The following is a 23,168-nucleotide window of genomic DNA, read 5'->3' as shown; positions in this document are numbered from 1 at the left end:
CTTCTGTTAAAAGTTTTGATGGTGTCTACAGATAAAGGATTATAATATAAATTATCAATGGTAATAATATAATTTAGAAAAACATTTCTTTATTATTATGGATTTAGAACAATTTTCTTTCTTCACCAGGCAGAACAAAACACAACGGATCAAGAAACAGTTGATTTTCCTGCTCAAGTAAGTTGAGTACATGTTCGATTAGGTATCAGCACATATTATAATCATAGAGATTGGCAACAGTCAGTGGCTACAGTGTCAACAAGAGCATGAAGAAAGAGCTGCTTGTGTTCAGGTAAAGATGACTGAAGAACTGTCTCATTGGATCACAGTAGTTTTGGACTGAGCGAAGATGGCTCATCTCTGATTGGATGAGAGAATAAATGCAAATATTTTGAGAATTGTAAATATGTTTGTTCAAGCCTGTAGAATGTAGTTGGATGACAAAGCTTGTGTGAAGATAATTTTTTGATCCAAAAGTGTTTTATAATAAAATATTCTTATTCATCCTCAGGATTGCCCGTCCACCAGTGACACAAGTGGTAGAGGTGAGATACACAGTCTGTCTCATTCATTACATTGTACTGTTCATTGATGTTTTCAGGGCAGTAATATCTTAGAGCTTTGATGAAACAGGTTTTAATTTTGCGAGAGGAAGATGCAACAAACGTTTCTTTTTGGTTTCTTTTTGTATTTGTAAGAATTCCAATTAGGTAAGAGGAAGCTGGATCTTCAGGGCGAGTCCAGTAATTGGGAGTCACCCACAAGAAAACGACGTAATGACAGTGAAACACCATCATACACAGGTATTAAAATTACTTTTTAAAGAGGTGTCGTTTACCCTGAGTCGGTAGAGCATCCACCCCATGTACAAAGGCTCGGTCCTTGCCGCGGTGGCCAGGGTTCAAATCCGCATGTTATTCCCCATCTCTCTCTCTCTCCCCATATTTCTGTCACTCTTCAAGCTGTCTCTGTCAAATAAAGCTCAAAATGGCCAAAATGGCTGGCTGATATATTAATGTGCAGGTACCCATAACAATAATTTATATGCTTCTGGTAAACAATGTAACTGTTAAATGGGATGATGTTTTGAACCTAGACAACAATCTGTTGATAGGCGAGTCATAGCCGTAGTATAAGCCTAATGATGCACTACATTGACTTGATAAAGCACCTCTTATGCTTTATACATTCTTTTCCTTATTTTTGTACAGCAAGGCTATTTATTGTGATTTACTGTTACACTGGTTCATGATCCTGATGAATAGTTCTCCATTTTAACTCACAGAAAAAATCATCCTGTCTGAGGTGAAAAAGATCATGAAAAGTGTCGATCACAGAATACCAAATCAAGACAACAAAAAGCTCAATTCTTTCCTGAAGTAAGTATCAAGTTTTTTGTTACACTACAGACCAGATTTTAGACTGCTCTGTACTGTTGAGTCATTCTTAAATTTGTTCAGATTTAAATCTTTAGACTCATTTTAAATGCACAATAGATGAAAAATATGTGGTATTCACGGCACCTTCCTGGCAGTCTGTCCCATCATTCACACTTGAAATGGTACTTGATAGCCATCAGGCTTAGACTAGCTTGTTTAAGACATTAGTATTTGATGATCTATTTTAATATCACTCAAACAGTGTTGTGCTTTATCACAAATTATGACAAATTACACAAATTAACAGCTATCACATTTGCTGTTACTTGTTCGTGCACTAGCACGTTTTGAAAACACAAAACCAAATGTAATGTAAGCTCATCTTATGAAACTAAAAGTTTTAATAACGTTATCAAAGGAGTACTTGAACTTGAGCTGTCAGAATTTTTTTTAATTTATACTCGTGTTGGCTGACATCTTCCTGATTTTGACACATTCCTTTGAGTGGTTCTATATTTTCCAGATTAGCTAACTTATATTTAAACTCTTCCACAACAGGACTAAAATCAGTGATTTGAAGACAGACAAGAGGGAGCTGGTCGGTGTCTTTGGTAAAACTGGGGCTGGAAAGAGCTCTTTGATCAATGCTGTCACTGAACAGAAGAAGCTCTTGCCCTCTGGAAGCATCACTGCATGTACCTCAGTCATGATCAAAGTGGAGGCCAACATGCAGAACTCAAAGTATGAGGCACACATTGAGTTCATAACAAAGGAGGTAAAAATGAGCTGGATATGTTTATTTAAAGTTATTTTAATGTTATGATGTAGCTGTAAAAATATAGTTGCTGTTTGCATTAAATGCCATTCAATTAAATGGAAATATTTATTTTTTAGGAGTGGAAAGATGAGTTGTGGTCCGCATTTAATTTACTTCGGGACAATGCAGCTCAGGAAAATGATGAAGATGAAGATTATCGTGACACTGTTGAAAAGCTGTCAGCGCTGTATGGAGAAGAATGGAAAAACAAATCCTATGAAACTCTCATGGATAGCAAATATTTCAGAGAAATTCCAGGATTTCTCCAATCCAAAAGGAAGATTTTGACATATGAATCAGTGAGTTATTTTTATATATATATACACATACATACATACATACATACATACATACAGCAACAGTAAAAAGTTTGGACACATCTTAGTATTCAGTGGTTTTTCTTTATTTTATTAGTTTATACATTTTTGATTAACATTGAAGACACTTTGCTGCATGTCATTCCCCTATCAGCCTCATTTTTCATCCTATCATGTTTGGTTCTTTAATGCAATATGTTTCTATGAATCAGAATGCCTGTGTGACCTTTACACTATTATTTATTGCAGGCTGAGGAGCTGTCTGCAAAATTGGTCAAATACACGAGAAATGACTCTCAAGTGGGAGAAGAAGTAAAGAGGTGGTACTGGCCACTAGTAAAGTGTGTGACTGTCAGGGTGCCTAATAATGATCTTCTTGAGCATGTCACACTTGTGGATCTTCCTGGAAATGGGGACCGTAACAAGAGCAGAGATGAAATGTGGAAAGGGGTAATTTTTTTACATGTACTGCCGTTTTATTGTGTATTACTGTGTCAGTAAACTGTGACGTTATCTTATTACAAAACTAATTAATTATTCATATTTCACTTGCAATTATGGCCCTTCAGGTTGTTGGAAGTTGTTCTACTGTGTGGATTGTGACTGAAATTAATCGAGCAGTATCAGAGAAAGAACCGTGGGAAATCCTGAAAGGTGCCTGTAGCCTCATGGGAAATGGTGGCCAGTGTCAACAGATTCACTTTATTTGCACCAAGTCTGATGAAGCCGGAGGTTTGGATGTTCAGTAAGTTATTTATTATACAGTTTATAGTTAGATTTAACATTGAAATTAGTTAAGAGCTGAACAGCAGTAAACACATGCAAGAGTATACATAATATTGTCATGTCACAGGTTGCAGTGGTAAAATGCTTGGTTGTTGTTAGTTCAAAGTCTGACACTGTGGAGCCTCCTTAAACAAAATCAAAACAACTGCTGGCATCCCTTGTCATCATACCAACCCTCACCCCATATCGATAGGACCGTCTGATCATCTATTATGTCCAAAATATATTTATCGTACTACATGAAAAAAGTTTTATATCAATTCAATTAATTATTTTATTTACTTGTGTTATTCTTTATATTATGTATACTCTTTTATTATTCTTATCCCCATAATGCTAAATGATAAAAGTATATTCTAGTATACTCCTACCTGTATATTTGCTTGTGTTTATTACATCTGCAGAACATGAAGCATACTGTTATTAAATAAGGGAATGAGTTTCCATTTGTTTTGAATTAATGTAACACAACACCTGTAAATTCATATGTTCCCTGAAAATACTATGTAATAATGTAATTTATTGCCATTTTAGGGAAATGGAAACACTGGTGAATTGCTATATGTCTAGTTGATTAATTACAATTAATGTAATTAAAAGTGTTGTTCTGATTCTATATTGAAATGTTGGAATTACAGTTTACAGTTCTCCAAATACTGTATGAAATACAAATATTTTCTTAATAGTTCAGCAGGTGGTACTCAGGCTGCCATATGTGAAAGAAACAAGCAAGCCAAGGAAAGAGTGAGGAAAGAATTCAACAAACTAACCGATGTTAAGGTAAATTGTATAGAGACAAGACAAGAAAATCTGTCTACATCTGCAAGCCTGTACCCAAGTATAATCCATTCTCCCAAACAAACAGCTGTTATAGTTTTACTTGACTAAAATAAATGTAAGCCATACATGGGTGTAGAAAGAGAACGGTAGCCTATAATAGTGTATGATAAGTTTTTTTTTTGTTTTTTTTTACTTTATTATGCATGATAATAAGTTTTCAGGCTACTTTTATTTTGAGGTTGTTACACGTCACTTCTGCTTCAGGTCTGTCCGCCGTCATATTATTAAATGAGAAAACGAAAAAAGGAATTTGCAAAAAACAAATTTGGGTCGTTATTTGATTTTGTTTTTTTCGTTTTTTGGTGCTGAGAGCAAATTATACTTTGGCGCACAGAGCCATTTCCGGGTTATGTAAACCCGTGCCTGTTTTTCCATTTCGTATTTTTGATCTGAGCCTAAAATTGAAATATGAAAAACCAGGCATTTTTTTCGTTTTTGGTGTTATAATAAAAACAAAAAAACAAAATAACCAGTCAGTTTTTCATTATTTGATTTTTGATTGCCAATTGAAAATGGAAAGAACGAATGATAAACTGATTATTCCTAAACTTTGACATCACTCAATTTTTCTTCAGAAACATTTCAGTGATGACTGTTTGAAAGTGTTCACAGTGAGCTCCTCTGAGTTTCTAAACAAGAAACATCTAAACCCAGATGAAACTGGTAGGTGAAGTCTCTCATTTGTTTTTTAATTAAATCCACCACCTTTATTCAAACAAGAATGAATAATTGTATATGACATTACTTACTTAATTAAGTACTGTAAGGTGAAAACTTTTTTGCAGAAATACCCAAACTTCAGGAATTTCTGAAAAATCTCAATGACTGTCACTCAGAGACATTAAATTATGTGTCTGGAGCTTATGGGATTCTCTCCCTGATTCAAGGGGCCCGCTGTAGAGAAGTGGTAAGATCAAGTAACTTCTTTCATTGTCATAATTGTCATTACAATTGATAGAAAATAAAACAATTCTTAGCCTGTATGTGAGCTGATTCAGTGAGAACACGTTATAGTTATTAGTCACGTTATAGTATTCCAGACCAACAGAATTTCATAAATAGTACAGTCTTGAAAGAAATCCATCCATGTAGCTAAATCTACTTTCATTTCTTTAAATACTGAATGTCTTGTGTTTGATTTTAGGGTGTCCAAAAAACACATGTGTGCAAAATCCTTGAAGAAAAAATGAGGCAGGAACTTATAAATGTCACAAATCCGATGGAAGAGGCTGAGGAAGCTTTTGAAAAATGCCTTGGTGATGGGGTTGAAAGATCAAAAAGTTCATGTGAAAAAATCTTGAAGTCCGTCTTATATCCGGTATGTATTTGAATTAAATTTACATCAAAACAACTGATGATTTGTAATTTAAATATTTTTTTTTCTATTCTAATAACAACTGTATTCTTTGTTGCAGAAAGGGAAGAAAGGTTTTTACGGGACACTGAAGTGTGTGGTTGAGAACAATGGCATCCACAAGTCAAAATATGGGAAACAAATAAACCTGAATGTGACATTAGCTTCATGTCTGACTGACAGCATTGATGAGGAATTCAAGAGTACCTTCCCGTAAGAAATAACTTCATGAGGACATAAACTTCTTTGTTAGCCCATTTAAAAAGCTTTACATTATACAGTTATGTTATGTAATATAATACATACAAATTACCTTATTAAAATCTAAATTTGTCAGTGCTACTTTGATTAACATTTTAACTTAACATATTTCAGAAATGAAAGAAATCGTGCACCATTCAAAGGGGCCATCAATACCTTTTCACTTGACACAGAGGGGCTGATTCAAGAGTACAAAGACGTTGAACTGCAACTTGTATTTCTCAAAACAGAGGTAAGTAAATCAACCCAACACCCAAGTTTATGATTCAAGACTAAACATTGAAGAATTAAAACACAACAACATATTCTGGGATTTTATTTGAAAAAATGTTTATTTACACTAACCTATCTCGCTAAGGAAGAGGAAATTAAGACAAAGCTCAACAAAATGTTCTGGGAGCGTAAGAAAACAATCTACGGCAGTCTGATGACTACAATCGAGAAAACCATGCAAGAATGCTATGGAAGTAAGACTGAAGATCAAACGCTACCCCAAATACATATTTATATCATCATCATTGTGTAGAAAATTGTAGTTGACAACATTTTTCTGTTTTATTGTAGAAGCAGCAACATTTACAGGAGATGGTGCACTGAAAAACATACGGGAAACTATTGAGCAGCATGTAAATGGTTTAAAGAACATCATGTTTCAGCAGGCCAAAGACGAAATGTTGACCCAGCTGAGACTCTTGAAGGTTTGTCATATTTTATAAAACATCATATGCTGACATAGTAAAACATGTTCTGCCACACGTATTTTTCTTTCATCCATGACTCTTAGTCATTAATATTATTACATTAAAGTAGAAGATGCATTATTCTGAAAGCTACTTTTGTCACAAACATTCAATTAATTTATAGAAACATGCAAAAGATTAGGTAGCTATCAACCCTTTTGGCCAGCCTGAAGAATGAGTGATAATAGATAATGATTTTGATGTTGAATTAGGAGGATATCCTGAAGACTCTGGGGGACACAATGCAGGAATCAATCAAGCTGTCACTTCAAGAAGATGGGGAGTCAATCCAAGGTAAGGGGAACCAATCAAGATAAAAATATGATAATCAAGAAAAATACAGTATTGTAAATGTATTATATATTAAATTTAATTTCCAATAATGTAACTAATAGTTTACTTGTTGTAAACAATATGTTTATGTATGTTACGTTTGTTTGTTTGTTTGTTTGTTTGTTTGTTTGTTTGTTTGTTTGTTTTAGACTTTTCAATGGAGCTTGAGAAGGTGAAGAGACACTACAATAAACTGAAGGTAAGCCCAAATGAAGAAACACTAATTGGGTAAAAAAAAAAAAAAAAGTCTACATTATATATCATCATAAACTGTTCTAAATTATTCTAACAATGCTTTTAATTACACTAGGACAGAAGTAATAATAATCCACTGAGCTGATCTAGCTCAGCAGCTGTGCTCCACGACCACATACACAGGTATGTTTTAGTGAAACTGATGATGTAAACATATATATGGTACAGCCCTACTGTTTAGTGTCACAAACTTACTGTTTGGCTCTCTGGTTGACGTTTCAGGTTTGCTTGGTGGAGAGAAACAGCAGAAGCCTGATTACTCATTGAAGGTCCCTCCTGGCACACCGATTAGAGACATGAGGATTTGGTCTTAAGTTGTTATCCCTTATTCTTTGTGTGTGTTGTTTTTATACCATAGCTTTGCTGATTTATGAATTGCATGCAGATATGTTTTAGATTTAGTTTTTTGTGTAAGACTTTTTTTCTCTTTTTTATTTTGCCTTGAACTGATTATATATCCGAGACAGACAGGGGAAAGAGAGACTGGCATGACATGCAGCAAAGGTCAACAGTCCAATTAAAACCAGGGAGCTTGTAGTTTTCATGGTATAGGTCTTAGCCGTTAGGCCTACTAGTCAAGTACTGGTTGATCTTGACTTTTGCCAAGTACTTGATTGGGATTGTGCGTTACTGTTTTAATTATTTTATGGTTGTCTTTATTAAACCTTGGTTGCAGTTCAAACTGTAGGTTGGATGTAATATAGACATAAGCTTTTTTAAAGAAATATCTTGATCTTTTGTATTTCAGGACAAAACTGTTGAAATCATTCATGTTACACATACAAATGAAGCTCAGTCATCAGAGTATACATCCAAAACAGACAGTCAGTGGTGCATGGTTTGTATTTAAAGAGAAAAAATTCTGTTTGTATGCTTCACTCTCTCCTCTGGGGTTCTTCTGTACCAGGTCCTGAAGGGAAACAGCCAAGTGTCAGATTGTGATGATTTAAGGGCATTGATTAAAGCTGAAATGCGTACATCTATGTCTATTGCCTTTAGCAAGTCAAATCAGATTTTATTTGTATAGCCGTAAGTCACAAAGTACATTTGCCTCAGAGGGCTTTACAATCTGTACAGGGAGGGACACCCTCTGTCCTTAGACCCTTGGTTCGAGTGAGGAAAAAAAATTCTGCGTGAATTTTCTAGTCTTTCTATTTTCTATGTTAAATGTGATGAACAAAGTGGCACAAAACAGCACAAGAAATTTCTACCAACTGCCTGCATGAGTGATTTGTAAGATTGAAAATGCCTGTGGTATGACTCGAAATCAATCATCTCTTTGTAATTCAACTATTTTGTTCCAATGCGAACCAAAAGGACATGTAACAGTATTAAACATGAACATAAACATAAACGATTACATTTGATGTACTGCAACAGAGTTAGCTCTGCAGCTATTTTTCATCTGCAGTCCTTTCGGCAGACACAATTAAAACATATTACAGCACAATAAGAAACAGTACAAAGCAAAAAACACACAGGACAGATAATACAAAATACAAAGTTACACACAATAGCACATAACATACACCCACAATGTCAGTGGCTATAGAGCTGAATATCCTTTAGCAGACTTTTTAATTTGGTTTTAAATGCACTGATGGAACTGCAGCTCTTTATATTGTCAGGTAGGGCATTCCTCTGAGTTGTGGCTTTCACAGAGAAGGCTGATTGCCCAAATGCAGAGCGACGAAATGGTATGGTACAATCTCGTACAGAGGATATTCTGGAGGATCTAATAGAGCTTACTGGGCGAGTATACACAAAGTCACGTAGTGGAGGAGGACCAAACCATTTAAAATTTTATAAACAAGGCACAAATTTGAAAATAATCTAAAATTCTCAAAGCTCAGTAAATTGTATTTTTCCAGTACCCTACAGCAGTGGTCCCTGTGGATTGAGCACACATGCAGCATCACACAAAATATATTAATGCTTGGTTGATATTTTAGACATATATGCACTTGCTGTAGGGTCAGTTATACTTAGGGTTAAGTTAGGTTAGAACCTGTCTCTTGTTTGTCTCAGCCTTCACAGGAAGTAACACCTCTGCCATAGACCCTAAGGAAGTGGGTCAAAGTGGGTCTTACACCCACGAACTGTCTTTTATGTCCTTACATGGAACGATTTGCAGTATAAAACTTTACCATAGCAACACAATAGTGAGGAAAAACTTGCCCACAAAAAACCCTTTTAACAGGGTGGAAGAAAGCCATTAACAATTAAATATATGCTAATGCTGACATGCTCTGTGTCTAAATAAACATGTTAAAAATGACTATTTGAGGTGTGCTTTTTGAATACAGACCCCCGGCAACAGCCCACTCCTCACTCTCAAAATTTCTGCTGGAATTTTCTAGTCTTTCTGTTTTCTATGTTAAATGTGATGAACGAAGTGGCACAAAACAGCACAAGAAATTTCTACCAACTGCCTGCATGAGTGATTTGTAAGATTGAAAATGCCTGTGGTATGACTAGAAATCAATCATCTCTTTGTAGGAATTCAACTATTTTGTTCCAATGCAAACCAAAAGGACATGTAACAGTATTAAACATAAACATAAACGATTACATTTGATGTACTGCACCAGAGTTAGCTCTGCAGCTATTTTTCATCTGCAGTCCGTTCGGCAGACACAATTAAAACATATTACAGCACAATAAGAAACAGTGCAAAGCAAAAAAAAACACAGGACACATAATACAAAATACAAAGTTACACACAATAGCACATAACATACACCCACAATGTCAGTGGCTACAGAGCTGAATATCCTTTAGCAGACTTTTTTGGTTTTAAATGCACTGATGCAGAGAAGTGGAACTACTTAAGTACTGTACTTAAGTACTAAAATGCAGTATCTGTACTTTTTTGGAGTATTATTTTTTTCCCCAACTTCTACCTTTACTGCACTACATATTTTTGATGAATCTAATACTTTTACTCCGATACATTTTTCATGTGCTGAATCGTTACTCGTTACTATTGTAGCGTCCAGCCGGACACATGATGAATGACAAGGCGTTATTGAACAAACCTGCATTTATTGCTGAACGGTTTGGTTCCAGGACTCAGTGACTGTCGGCCGTAACCACGCCAAAAACCAACAGAACACTCCCGGTCTCATTATCAACCTCGCTCGTGCGCCGTACGTCATACACCTGACACCCAGGTGCGCGCTCTCTCACCTGCTGCCCCGCCCCCTCGCTCTCGCGACAGATAATACAAAATACAAAGTTACACACAATAGCACATAACATACGCCCACAATGCCAGTGGCTATAGAGCTGAATATCCTTTAGCAGACTTTTTAATTTGGTTTTAAATGCACTGATGGAGCTGCAGCTCTTTATATTGTCAGGTAGGGCATTCCTCTGAGTTGTGGCTTTCACAGAGAAGGCTGAATGCCCAAATGCAGAGCGACGAAATGGTATGGTACAATCTGGTACAGAGGATATTCTGGAGGATCTAATAGAGCTTACTGGGCGAGTATACACAAAGTCACTAGTGGAGGAGGACCAAACCATTTAAAATTTTATAAACAAGGCACAAATTTGAAAATAATCTAAAATTCTCAAAGCTCAGTAAATTGTATTTTTCCAGTACCCTACAGCAGTGGTCCCTGTGGATTGAGCACACATGCAGCATCACACAAAATATATTAATGCTTGGTTGATATTTTAGACATATATGCACTTGCTGTAGGGTCAGTTATACTTAGGGTTAAGTTAGGTTAGAACCTGTCTCTTGTTTGTCTCAGCCTTCACAGGAAGTAACACCTCTGCCATAGACCCTAAGGAAGTGGGTCAAAGTGGGTCTTACACCCACGAACTGTCTTTTATGTCCTTACATGGAACGATTTGCAGTATAAAACTTTACCATAGCAACACAATAGTGAGGAAAAACTTGCCCACAAAAAACCCTTTTAACAGGGAAAAACGGTGGAAGAAAGCCATTAACAATTAAATATATGCTAATGCTGACATGCTCTGTGTCTAAATAAACATGTTAAAAATGACTATTTGAGGTGTGCTTTTTGAATACAGACCCCCGGCAACAGCCCACTCCTCACTCTCAAAATTTCTGCTGGAATTTTCTAGTCTTTCTGTTTTCTATGTTAAATGTGATGAACAAAGTGGCACAAAACAGCACAAGAAATTTCTACCAACTGTCTGCATGAGTGATTTGTAAGATTGAAAATGCCTGTGGTATGACTAGAAATCAATCATCTCTTTGTAGGAATTCAGCTATTTTGTTCCAATGCAAACCAAAAGGACATGTATCGAGGGTACCAATATTTACAGCCATGTGTCTGTGTATGTTTGGTCACACACTTTTGAGGGAGGATGTGACAGGTAGGAGGTGTTGTCTCCATCACATTGCAAACACATAAACATCTAGTAGGAGTCACCAGTGCAGCAGCAATGAGCAGAGCCCTCCCCTGTTGTCCTATCCTTTTCACAGTGGTAGAAAGTAACAAAAGTGCAGTGGAAGTATGACACTGTATACTTCAACTACATTATAAATTGTTTCTAGATAGTTTAAAGATAAGATTGGCATTAAAAGACATGAGACATGAATCTGTACTTTTACCTTTGATCCACCACTCCTTTTTATAGACTGCTTAATTTGCTTGTTGCTAGGTGTGTTCGTTGCTAGTGGAGTGGTAACCCGAACACCTGTGAGAGCACGCGCAGGGACCGTCTACAGTACAAGTGTAACACCGAAAAGAGATATTACAAAAATATTCAATAACTTCAATATGATGCAGTGTGGTGTCACCAAACTCACTACACACTTCATTGCACTTGGTTTGGAAAAAAAGTATTTTTTCATAGTTTTATTAGTAATTATATTAAACTATTACAGTCTAGTATCATAAACCTTAGTTCAACCACTCCTCTTGGGTACTACAACAATTAGTTTGTGAGAGAGCGCTTTAATATAATTTGGGGGATTTGAATTTTGTTACATTTGAGTATAGTGTGGTTGCCTAATTGCCACTACTCCTTAAATTAAGCTCTACCTGCAGTGATATTTCAGTCTGCAAAACCTCTATCATAGAAAAAGGAATGTTGATTGATTAATATTCCTAATAAAAATTCCCAGACATTATGAAAAATGCATTATATTCCTAATAAAAATTCCCAGACATTATGAAAAATGCATTATTTTCCCAAATAAGTGTTGTAGTGTAATCTGTAGAAGACCAATTAAGTGTGTAGTGAGTTTGGTGACCCTACACTGTATAATAGTGAAGTCATTGAATATTTTTCTCTCTTTCTGGTGTTGTACTTTGTAGACGGTCCCTGCGCGCTGCTCTCACAGGCTGCACGTCAACACCCACCAATGTTCTAGGTGCGGCTCCGAGGATGGCTTAAAAAGTGTTGTGTGTTTTAACAACGTTGTACTTGAGAGTTTTTGATCCCGAATCTGCCAATATCTTTCCAACTTTACCGAAGTGAGAGGCACCAGAGGAGTCATCTTTGTCCAGTGAAAAGGAACAGACAAAATGTAAGTACACTAACATTAATTCATTACATTTACAACTTAATATGTTAATGAAACACTAAGGTAATTTTGCTGTTCTATGTACTTTTCATGTTGATGTAATTTTAAATGTTTTATTAACACAGTCAAGGGCTTGATTTCTATCACTGTCTGCTCTCAACAGTTATTATAAGAGATCAGCCAACATCATCATTTATTTATTTAATGGGACAATGTACAGTATTAAACATGAACATGAACATAAACGATTACATTTGATGTACTGCACCAGAGTTAGCTCTGCAGCTATTTTTCATCTGCAATCCCTTCGGCAGACACAATTAAAACATATTACAGCACAATAAGAAACAGTACAAAGCAAAAAACACAGAGGACACATAATACAAAATACAAAGTTACACACAATAGCACATAACATACGCCTACAATGTCAGTGGCTACAGAGCTGAATATCCTTTATCAGACTTTTTAATTTGGTTTTAAATGCACTGATGGAACTGCAGCTCTTCATATTGTCAGGTAGGGCATTCCTCTGAGTTGTGGCTTTCACAGAGAAGGCTGAATGCCCAAATGCAGAGCGACGAAATGGTATGGTACAATCTGGTACAGAGGATATTCTGGAGGATCTAATAGAGCTTACTGGGCGAGTATACACAAAGTCACGTAGTGGAGGAGGAGCCAAACCATTTAAAATTTTATAAACAAGGCACAAATTTGAAAATAATCTAAAATTCTCAAAGCTCAGTAAATTGTATTTTTCCAGTACCCTACAGCAGTGGTCCCTGTGGATTGAGCACACATGCAGCATCACACAAAATATATTAATGCTTGGTTGATATTTTAGACATATATGCACTTGCTGTAGGGTCAGGTATACTTAGGGTTAGGTTAGGTTAAAACCTGTCTCTTGTTTGTCTCAGCCTTCACAGGAAGTAACACCTCTGCCATAGACACTGAGGAAGTGGGTCTTACACCCACGAACTTCCTAAGGAAATGTCCTTATATGGAACAGTTTGCAGTATAAAACTTTACCATAGTAACACAATAGTGCCACACAAAGAGCGGGCTCCTCTCTAATTGGCTGGGACAGATTGGATGATTTATAGGAAGGGACTTTACGCAGAATCTATATGAGCTTGCTATTGTGGATATTACTTTGATCTCACTTTACATTTGGCTTGAACAGACATAAGTTCTGTAGTGTGATCTCCAGAGATCTCTGTTAACAGAAATAAAGATTTGCTTGTGTGATATTCAACGACTCTTTGGACTCTTCTTCACATCAACCAATCTGGGTGAAATCAGAAAGGCTGGTTTCAACATCCCCAACCCCTGGTCCGCAGACTGGTACCGGTCGGAGCTGTTCCTACCGGGCCGTCAAAGGGCTCATAAGTTTTTATTTTTAAAGTTTTAATTTGTATTATTACTGTATGAACCATAATAATGACCCGCGGGTGTCTATGAGCGGCCCTGTGCCCTTTGTGGATCATAAGCTCCTGATACTGGTACCCCCCCAGGCTAATTAGCAATGCACAGGTGCAACCTGGGCACGGCTCGTCAACCGGGGTGTTTTTGACATGTTCAGCAACTTGTCCAGCTGTCTCACTGTCTCCCATCACGCCCCGGTGTGATGTTCTTCTGGCCGGCAAACAGGCCCAGGGGTCTCGCTGATACTGATTTCAGTATATTGATGACATTATTTGTAAAGTGGATCTATTTTTTGTTTAGTTGTATTGTATCTTGGTTTTAAACTGTATGTTTTGGATGCATATTGTTAATAGAACCACAGGAAGAACAGCTGACAAGTCTTCTGTACAGCTAAAGAGGAATATACACGTTATGATCACGTACAAACTATTCTGTTCTTGTTGGTCTAGTCAGGTATTTTCCTGTGTGGTTTGGTCTAAGATTTGACAAAATTTGTAAAGCCTTTACATTTAGCAACTTTTAGAAATGATAGGCTGAAATAACTGCGTGAGTTGCCTATTGAAATAACGTTAATGTCTTTTGCAATGTATATTAAAGTTGACAAATTGCCAACCGGTCCGTGAATTTTTTTTGATGCTTCTGCCGGTCCTCGACACAAAAAAGGTTGGGGGCCCCTGCCCTACAGTGATGGAAATGCATTGGCTCTTTGTCTAGAGTTTTTAGAGTTCGTTTGTATATGGATTCAAGAGGTCTTTTTCCCCAGCCTGCTCCCAACATGTTATATAATAAGACATATGGAAAGAATCATAGCATGCATAAATATCTTGGCTGCGTCCAAAGAGAGACAGTTTCTAATATGTCTAAAATTTGCTAAGTTGTACTTTATGGTTTTAACCGTTTGACATTGACATTGTATCTCAGTAAAGTAAGGCAATATGCAGCTTGTCTAGAGAACTCACTGTTTGTTACTATGCCTTACAGTAGAAATTAGAAGCGTATCTACAGCTTTGATTACGCAATCTAACATTTGTTATGATAAAGCTTCATAGCCTCCCTGAAAAGCAGAGATTTATCATGGAAGTAGCCCAACATTCCTGGATGAGGTCAAACAGTCAACATGATTTAAGATGTGTCAAAACCACAGTGTACATTCCATTAGATTATGTTTTCACATTGTAACAACTGGGAAATCACAGAACCCTAAAGTTTAAGAATGTGCAGAGTCCAACATGCCAAAACCATGGGACAAGGATTAAGTTATCAGGCCAGTAGTAACAAAGAGGCAGATAATGATTGGAAAACTAGGCATGAAATGCTGGACAATCTGGCAGAGGGTACACTGTAAGAGAAAAAACCCGTAAAAAAAAAAAAAGGTAAATGACTGGCAGTGACACTGTTACAGAAAAACATTATTTTACAGATTTTTCCCAAATAATTATGATCAGTCAATTTCAATAAAGGTTCCTGAGGTTAAATTTAAATTTTCATTAAATTTAACTTCTTTCAAATGAATTATAATTTAGTTTTGGTTTAGGATTTATTAATAGACTTGAGTCAAATATGGCACCACCTCGACCAGTACTTCGAGGAATATTACAATGACTAGGAGGAGTGCATTTATTTAAGCTAACATATTCATCCTCCTGCAGCCAGGTTTCAGTGAGACAGAACAAATCAATATCATAATCAGATATTAATTCATTGACTAAGACAGCTTTAGAGGACAAGTACCTAATATTCAGGAGTCCACATTTAATTCTCTTATTTTGGACCACACCTCATTCAAATGATTAGCTCGTCATCAAGCTCTGTAGTGGCCTGATAACGATCCACTCATTTGAATAAGGTGTGGTGGAGGAGGAAACATCTAAAGCATTAGAAACTATTAGAAATTGCTCCTATTGAAATAATCCTCATATAAACCTTTAAAAACGTAGTTAGTCAGTGTCACCTCCCTGATATTAAAAAGCACAACTCTATTAAGAGAACTTTTTTTAATTATATACAGTGGCTGATTGCCAAATGTCACTTTCATCATCTTCATCATCACTGATGTCTTACTAACAAAAACATCTTTTGTTTCCTTGTCCTAAAATAAACTAGTAATAAGATAGTTTAATTTATGTTAGCTTAAGAGATACATCAAATTCAACTCGTTGATATCCAGGTGTGGACATCACTCATGTAAGGGAGTAGACAGCACAAAGGTACAAGAGGGAATGGTAGGATCTTCATTGACTGTAATGAGTTACTGGCAAAGGTGAACCAACACATTAACATTTCCAATAATTTAAGGCTGCTGTAAATGCCCGTATAAGGTGTGGTGGAAAAATTGTATTCCATTACCAAAGACCACGGAGAAATACTGAAATTAAGAGTTGGAAAACGACAAATGTATTTTCAAATTTATTTCTGCACAGTGCAATGTTTTCTTCTGAGGTCCTTGACCCAGACCCAGTCACCTGGCTGGATGTCATGAAGTGGTTCCTTAACTGGTTCTAGTAAGGTTGCGTTCACTTGTTGGGATATTTGAGACAAAGCAGAAGGCAAGGTTTTGCAATATTGCAACATATCATTTTCACACAACTCTGTAGGGGGAAAAGGTCTTGGAGGTGGTCCCATTCCCATTGTGGGAGGTCTACCAAACAGGATCTCAAATGGGCTTAGACCAACTCTCACTCTGACCCTCATCCTTATATACATGAGCACAACAGGTAATACCTTTGTCCAGGAAAGCCCAGCTTCCTCACAACATTTAGCAAATTTTGTTTTCAAGGTGCCATTCTCTCTTTCTACAGCTCCACCACTGCCTGGATGCCAGGCACAATGTTGTCTTAAATCAATGCCCAAAAATTCTTCAATCTGTTCAACCCATTTCACTCAGTCCACTCAATAAAAAATTCATCATCACATGTTCAAAAGGTTTATCAGGTTTAGGATGTGCAACTTATTGTACCTGCACAGGTCTACCTGCATTATGTGTGGCACATGTTACACAGGCTTGGAAAATTTCTGAGCATAAACAGAAAAACCTTTTGTGAACCATTTGTTTATTTTCTTTCAGTTAAATGTAATTGATCTTAACTTTTGAAAAATGCCCAGAGGTAATAACTAATTAAACATGATTATTTGTTTTATATATATTATATGTTCCAGTTGCTGTTCTTGGTCATGGATGAATTTGTTCGCAGCAAATTAAATGAGTGGAGGCTCAGCGAGTGGATAGAACGATTTAGAGGTAAAGTAATCCCATGCTACTTGCACAGATATTGTACAATATTTGAATTATGAATTTGACTTCTGTAGCTATTTAAAAATAATTTTAATTTTTGCATGATTAAAAATCAATGGCATGTTTTTTGTTTTGTTTTTTTAATTACAGATGAAGGCATTAACCAGGAAAGTCTTTACTGTCTTGAAGATCAAGACATTGATAGTTTGATCCCTAAATTGGGACCAAGAGCAATATTTAAGAGAAGACTTGAGTCATTAAAGGTAAAGTCCTTTACAGTGAAGATAATTCACATAAAATCTGTATCTGTCTCATAAATATTACTCATGGAGATAAATTGCTATTGTGATTCAATGGAGGGTGAACTTCTGTTAAAGGTTTTGATGGTGTCTACAGATAAAGAATTATAATATACATCATCAATGATAATAATATAATTTAGAAGACAATTTCTCTATTATTATGGATTTAGAACAATTTTCTTTCTTCACCAGGCAGAACAAAACACAACAAATCAAGAAACAGTTGATGTTCCTGCTCAAGTAAGTTGAGTACATGTTCGATTAGGTATCAGCATATATTATAATCATAGAGATTGGCCACTTATTGATTTTTGTTTCTATCTACAGTGTCAACAAGAGCATGAAGAAAGAGCTGCTTGTGTTCAGGTAAAGATGACTGAAGAACTGTCTCATTGGATCCCAGTAGTTTTGGACTGAGCGAAGACGGCTCATCTCTGATTGGATGAGAGAATAAATGCAAATATTTTGAGAATTGTAAATATGTTTGTTCAAGCCTGTAGAATGTAGTTGGAGGACAAAGCTTGTGTGAAGATAATTTTTTGATCAAAAAGTGTTTTATAATAAAATATTCTTGTTCATCCTCAGGATTGCCCATCCACCAGTGACACAAGTGGTAGAGGTGAGAGAGGTGAGTCTTATTCATTACATTGTACTGTTCATTGATGTTTTCAGGGCAGTAATATCTTAGAGCTTTGATGAAACAGGTTTTAATTTTGCGAGAGGAAGATGCAACAAACGTTTCTTTTTGTATTTGTAAGAATTCCAATCAGGTAAGAGGAGGCTGGATTTTCAGGGCGAGTCCAGTAATTGGGAGTCACCCACAAGAAAACGACGTAATGACAGTGAAACACCATCATGCACAGGTATTAAAATTACTTTTTAAAGAGGTGTCATTTACCTGAGTCGGTAGAGCATCCACCCCATGAACAAAGTCTCGGTCCTTTCCACGGCGGCCCAGGGTTCAAATCCAACCTGTGGCTCTTTCCTGCATGTCAATCCCCATCTCTCTCTCTCCCCATATTCCTGTCACCCCTCAAGCTGTCTCTGGCCAAAATGGCCAAAAAACTGGCCACTGGTCACTGGCTGTCTAGTATATTAATGTCCAGGTACCCATAACAATCATTTATATGCTTCTGGTAAACAATATAACTGTGCCCTTAAATTGGATGATGTTTTGAACCTAGACAACAATCTGTTGATAGGCGAGTCATAGCCATAGTATAAGCCTAATGACTACATTGACTTGATAAAGCACCTCTTATGCTTTATACATTCTTTTCCTTCTTTTTGTACAGCAAGGCAATTTATTGTGAATTACTGCTTACTGGATACACTGGTTCATGATCCTGATGAATAGTTCTCCATTTTAACTCACAGAAAAAAGCATCCTGTCTGAGGTGAAAAACATCATGAATTGTGTCAATGACAAAATACCAGATCAAGACAACAAAAAGCTCAATTCTTTCCTGAAGTAAGTATCAACTTACAATCACTGCTCTGTAGTTTTGAATCATTCTTAAATTTGTTCAGATTTAAATCTTTAGACTCATTTTAAATGCACAATAGATGAAAAATATGTGGTATTCACGGCACCTCCCTGGCAGTCTGTCCCATCATTCACACTTGAAATGGTACTTAATAGCCATCAGGCTTAGACTAGCTTGTTTAAGACATTAGTATTCAATGATCTATTTTAATATCATTCAAACAGTGTTGTGCTTTATCACAAATTATGACAAATTACACAAATTAACAGCTGTCACATTTGCTGTTACTTGCTCAGGCACTAGCACGCTTTGAAAACACAAAACCAAATGTAATGTAAGCTCATCTTATGAAACTAAAAGTTTTAATTATCAGAGGAGTACTTGAATTTGAGCTGTCAGAATTTTTAATTTATACTCGTGTTGGCTGACATCTTCCTGATTTTGACACATTCCTTTGAGTGGTTGTATATTTTCCAGATTAGCTAACTTATATTTAAACTCTTCCACAACAGGACTAAAATCAGTGATTTGAAGACAGACAAGAGGGAGCTGGTCGGTGTCTTTGGTAAAACTGGGGCTGGAAAAAGCTCTTTGATCAATGCTGTCACTGAACAGAAGAAGCTCTTGCCCTCTGGAAGCATCGCTGCATGTACCTCAGTCATGATCAAAGTGGAGGCCAACATGCAGAACTCAAAGTATGAAGCACACATTGAGTTCATAACAAAGGAGGTAAAAATGAGCTGGATATGTTTATTTAAAGTTATTTTAATGTTATGATGTAGCTGTAAAAATATAGTTGCTGTTTGCATTAAATGCCATTCAATTAAATGGAAATATTTATTTTTTAGGAGTGGAAAGATGAGTTGTGGTCCGCATTTAATTTACTTCGGGACAATGCAGCTCAGGAAAATGATGAAGATGAAGATTATCGTGACACTGTTGAAAAGCTGTCAGCGCTGTATGGAGAAGAATGGAAAAACAAATCCTATGAAACTCTCATGGATAGCAAATATTTCAGAGAAATTCCAGAATTTCTCCAATCCAAAAGGAAGATTTTGACATATGAATCAGTGAGTTATTTTTATATATATATACACATACATACATACATACATACATACATACAGCAACAGTAAAAAGTTTGGACACATCTTAGTATTCAGTGGTTTTTCTTTATTTTATTAGTTTATACATTTTTGATTAACATTGAAGACACTTTGCTGCATGTCATTCCCCTATCAGCCTCATTTTTCATCCTATCATGTTTGGTTCTTTAATGCAATATGTTTCTATGAATCAGAATGCCTGTGTGACCTTTACACTATTATTTATTGCAGGCTGAGGAGCTGTCTGCAAAATTGGTCAAATACACGAGAAATGACTCTCAAGTGGGAGAAGAAGTAAAGAGGTGGTACTGGCCACTAGTAAAGTGTGTGACTGTCAGGGTGCCTAATAATGATCTTCTTGAGCATGTCACACTTGTGGATCTTCCTGGAAATGGGGACCGTAACAAGAGCAGAGATGAAATGTGGAAAGGGGTAATTTTATTTACATGTACTGCCATTTTATTGTGTATTACTGTGTCAGTAAACTGTGACGTTATCTTATTACAAAACTAATTAATTATTCATATTTTACTTGCAATTATGGCCCTTCAGGTTGTTGGAAGTTGTTCTACTGTGTGGATTGTGACTGAAATTAATCGAGCAGTATCAGAGAAAGAACCGTGGGAAATCCTGAAAGGTGCCTGTAGCCTCATGGGAAATGGTGGCCAGTGTCAACAGATTCACTTTATTTGCACCAAGTCTGATGAAGCCGGAGGTTTGGATGTTCAGTAAGTTATTTATTATACAGTTCATAGCTAAATTTAACATTGAAATTAGACACTGTCATGTGTGATAGTCAAGAGCTTAACGGCAGTAAACACATGCAAGAGTATACATAATATTGTCATGTCACAGGTTGCAGTGGTAAAATGCTTGGTTGTTGTTAGTTCAAAGTCTGACACTGTGGAGCCTCCTCAAGCAAAATCAAAACAACTGCTGGCATCCCTTGTCATCATACCAACCCTGATCATCTATTATGTCCAAAAAATATTTATAGTGCTTCATGAAAAAAGTTTTATAAATTTAATCAATTATTTTATTTACTTGTATTATTCTTTATTCTTTATACTATTTATACCCTTTTTATGAGTGTTATCCCTATAATGCTAAATGATAAAAGTATACTCTAGTATACTCCTGTATATTTGCTTGTGTTTATTACATCTGCAGAACATGAAGCATACTGTTATTAAGTAAGGGAATGAGTTTCCATTTGTTTTGAATTAATGTAACATTTTAGTAACATGTAAGTTTTTAGGCCAGGAGATTTCTCTTAATAGAAAGGAACTGATATCTACCTGTAAATTCACATGTTCCCTGAAAATACTATGTACTATGAGCTGGTGCGCGAGGTTGAGAGATTCCGGCTAGATATAGTCGGGCTCGCCTCGACGCACAGCGTGGGCTACGGAACCAGTTTCCAGGGAGTATGGGGTTCCGGACCCATTAATACGGGCTATCTGGTCCCTGTACTCTCGGTGGTAGTTGGACTCCGCCAGGGCTGCCCTTTGTCACCGGTTCTGTTCATAACCTTTATGGACAGAATTTCTAGGCGCAGCCAGGGCGTTGAGGGGCTGCGATTTGGTGGCCTCAGGATCAGGTCACTGCTTTTTGCGGACGATCTGGTCCTGTTGGCTTCATCGGAGCGTGACCTTCAGCTCTCTCTGGAGCGGTTTGCAGCCGAGTGCAAAGTGGCTGGGATGAGAATCAGCACCTCCAAATCCGAGGCCATGGTTCGGCATCTCGTGAGGATGCCTCCTGCACGTCTCCCTGGTGAGATGTTCCGGGCACGTCCCTCTGGGAGGCGGCCCCGGGGAAGACCCAGGACACGCTGGAGGGACTATGTCTCTCGGCTGGCCTGGGAACACCTCAGGGTCCCCCTGGGAGAGCTAGAAGAAGTGGCTGGGGAGAGGGAAGTCTGGGCTTCCCTGCTGAAGCTGCTGCCCCCGCGACCCGTACCGGAAAAGCGGTAGAAGACGGACGGACGGTTCTGATTCTGTATTGAAATGTTGGAATTACAGTTTACAGTTCTCCAAATACTGTATGAAATACAAATATTTTCTTAATAGTTCAGCAGGTGGTGCTCAGGCTGCCATATGTGAAAGAAACAAGAAAACTAAGGAAAAAGTGAGGAAAGAATTCAACAAACTAACCAATGTTAAGGTAAATTGTATAGAGACAAGACAAGAAAATCTGTCTACACCTGCAAGCCCTGGTGTAGAAAGAGAACGATAGCCTATAATAGTGTATGATAATAAGTTTGTTTTTGTTTTTTTACTTTATTATGCATGATAATAAGTTTGCACGCTACTTTTTTTACTTGAGGTTGTTACACGTCACTTCCGTTTCAGGTCTGTCTGGACCAAGGTACTTTTTATTATTCTGTTTTCTGGGAATAATGGACACAAGCTGAAACCAGAAACGAGCCATTTTTTCGTTTTTGACAAAAAACGAAAAAACAAAAATTCGGCTCAATTTCTCGTTTTCTGTTCCAATCACCAAAAACAACATTTCGCCCAGGGCGCAAATGTGGCCAGGACCGGCGCTGATCTGAGGCACATCCCGCTAACCCGTAGAGGCAGATGCCACTATCTGAGGCATTGATTAATCTCTCAACTGCTGCCGCTGTGTGTGTGCGCGCGTGCGTGCGTGTGTGGTGTAATCTGGGTATGTGCAGTGTATGTGTAGCATTAGGCCAGGACACCAGGGGGCGGTCTTACAGGGGAACCTCAGGTTATGTTTTTGTTACAGAGCCACGGGTCAAAGTTCATGTGAAATGTGGAAGTAAAGACTCAACGTGAAATCCGTCTCAGCATCTTTATTAAATAGATAAAGAACCTAACTCGACAGCGTGTGTGTGTGTGCGCTCCACAGCAGTTGCTGCTGCTATGGTCATTTGTTTTTATTTTATAAAACAGTCATTGTTGTATTGCACTCGATGGAAGTAACATTTCTTTTACGTGAGTTCCGCATTAATTTGGGAGGTTCTTAAATAATCTCTTAACCACTGTGTGGCGCA

General features: G+C 37.1%; 1 protein-coding gene across 15 annotated transcripts in view; it reads left to right on the top strand.

Annotated features, from left to right (window-relative positions):
- nuggc.1 (nuclear GTPase, germinal center associated, tandem duplicate 1) overlaps positions 1-23,168 on the top strand; it is a 91,078-nt gene that overhangs the window by 61,963 nt on the left and 5,947 nt on the right. The window contains exons 1-12 of one of the 15 annotated variants that reach the window (XM_027285175.1): positions 12,420-12,597; positions 17,179-17,260; positions 17,405-17,517; positions 17,749-17,796; positions 17,884-17,922; positions 18,142-18,184; positions 18,315-18,419; positions 18,934-19,027; positions 19,556-19,772; positions 19,892-20,113; positions 20,381-20,581; positions 20,702-20,877. The exons of 11 other annotated variants lie outside the window; for them this stretch is intronic. In XM_027285175.1, coding sequence (XP_027140976.1) covers positions 17,194-17,260; positions 17,405-17,517; positions 17,749-17,796; positions 17,884-17,922; positions 18,142-18,184; positions 18,315-18,419; positions 18,934-19,027; positions 19,556-19,772; positions 19,892-20,113; positions 20,381-20,581; positions 20,702-20,877 — 1,325 coding nt within the window. In that variant the 5' untranslated portion in view covers positions 12,420-12,597; positions 17,179-17,193. Of the gene's footprint in view, positions 1-12,419; positions 12,598-17,178; positions 17,261-17,404; positions 17,518-17,748; positions 17,797-17,883; positions 17,923-18,141; positions 18,185-18,314; positions 18,420-18,933; positions 19,028-19,555; positions 19,773-19,891; positions 20,114-20,380; positions 20,582-20,701; positions 20,878-23,168 lie in introns of those variants that run through there. 3 more of the 15 variants (XM_027285170.1, XM_027285162.1, XM_027285165.1) reach the window with 3 other exon arrangements.

Source organism: Larimichthys crocea, chromosome XII (assembly GCF_000972845.2).
Source record: "Larimichthys crocea isolate SSNF chromosome XII, L_crocea_2.0, whole genome shotgun sequence".
NCBI lineage: Eukaryota > Metazoa > Chordata > Actinopteri > Sciaenidae > Larimichthys > Larimichthys crocea.
Note: the sequence above shows the minus strand (reverse complement) of the source record. Positions and strands in the feature narration are given on the sequence as shown.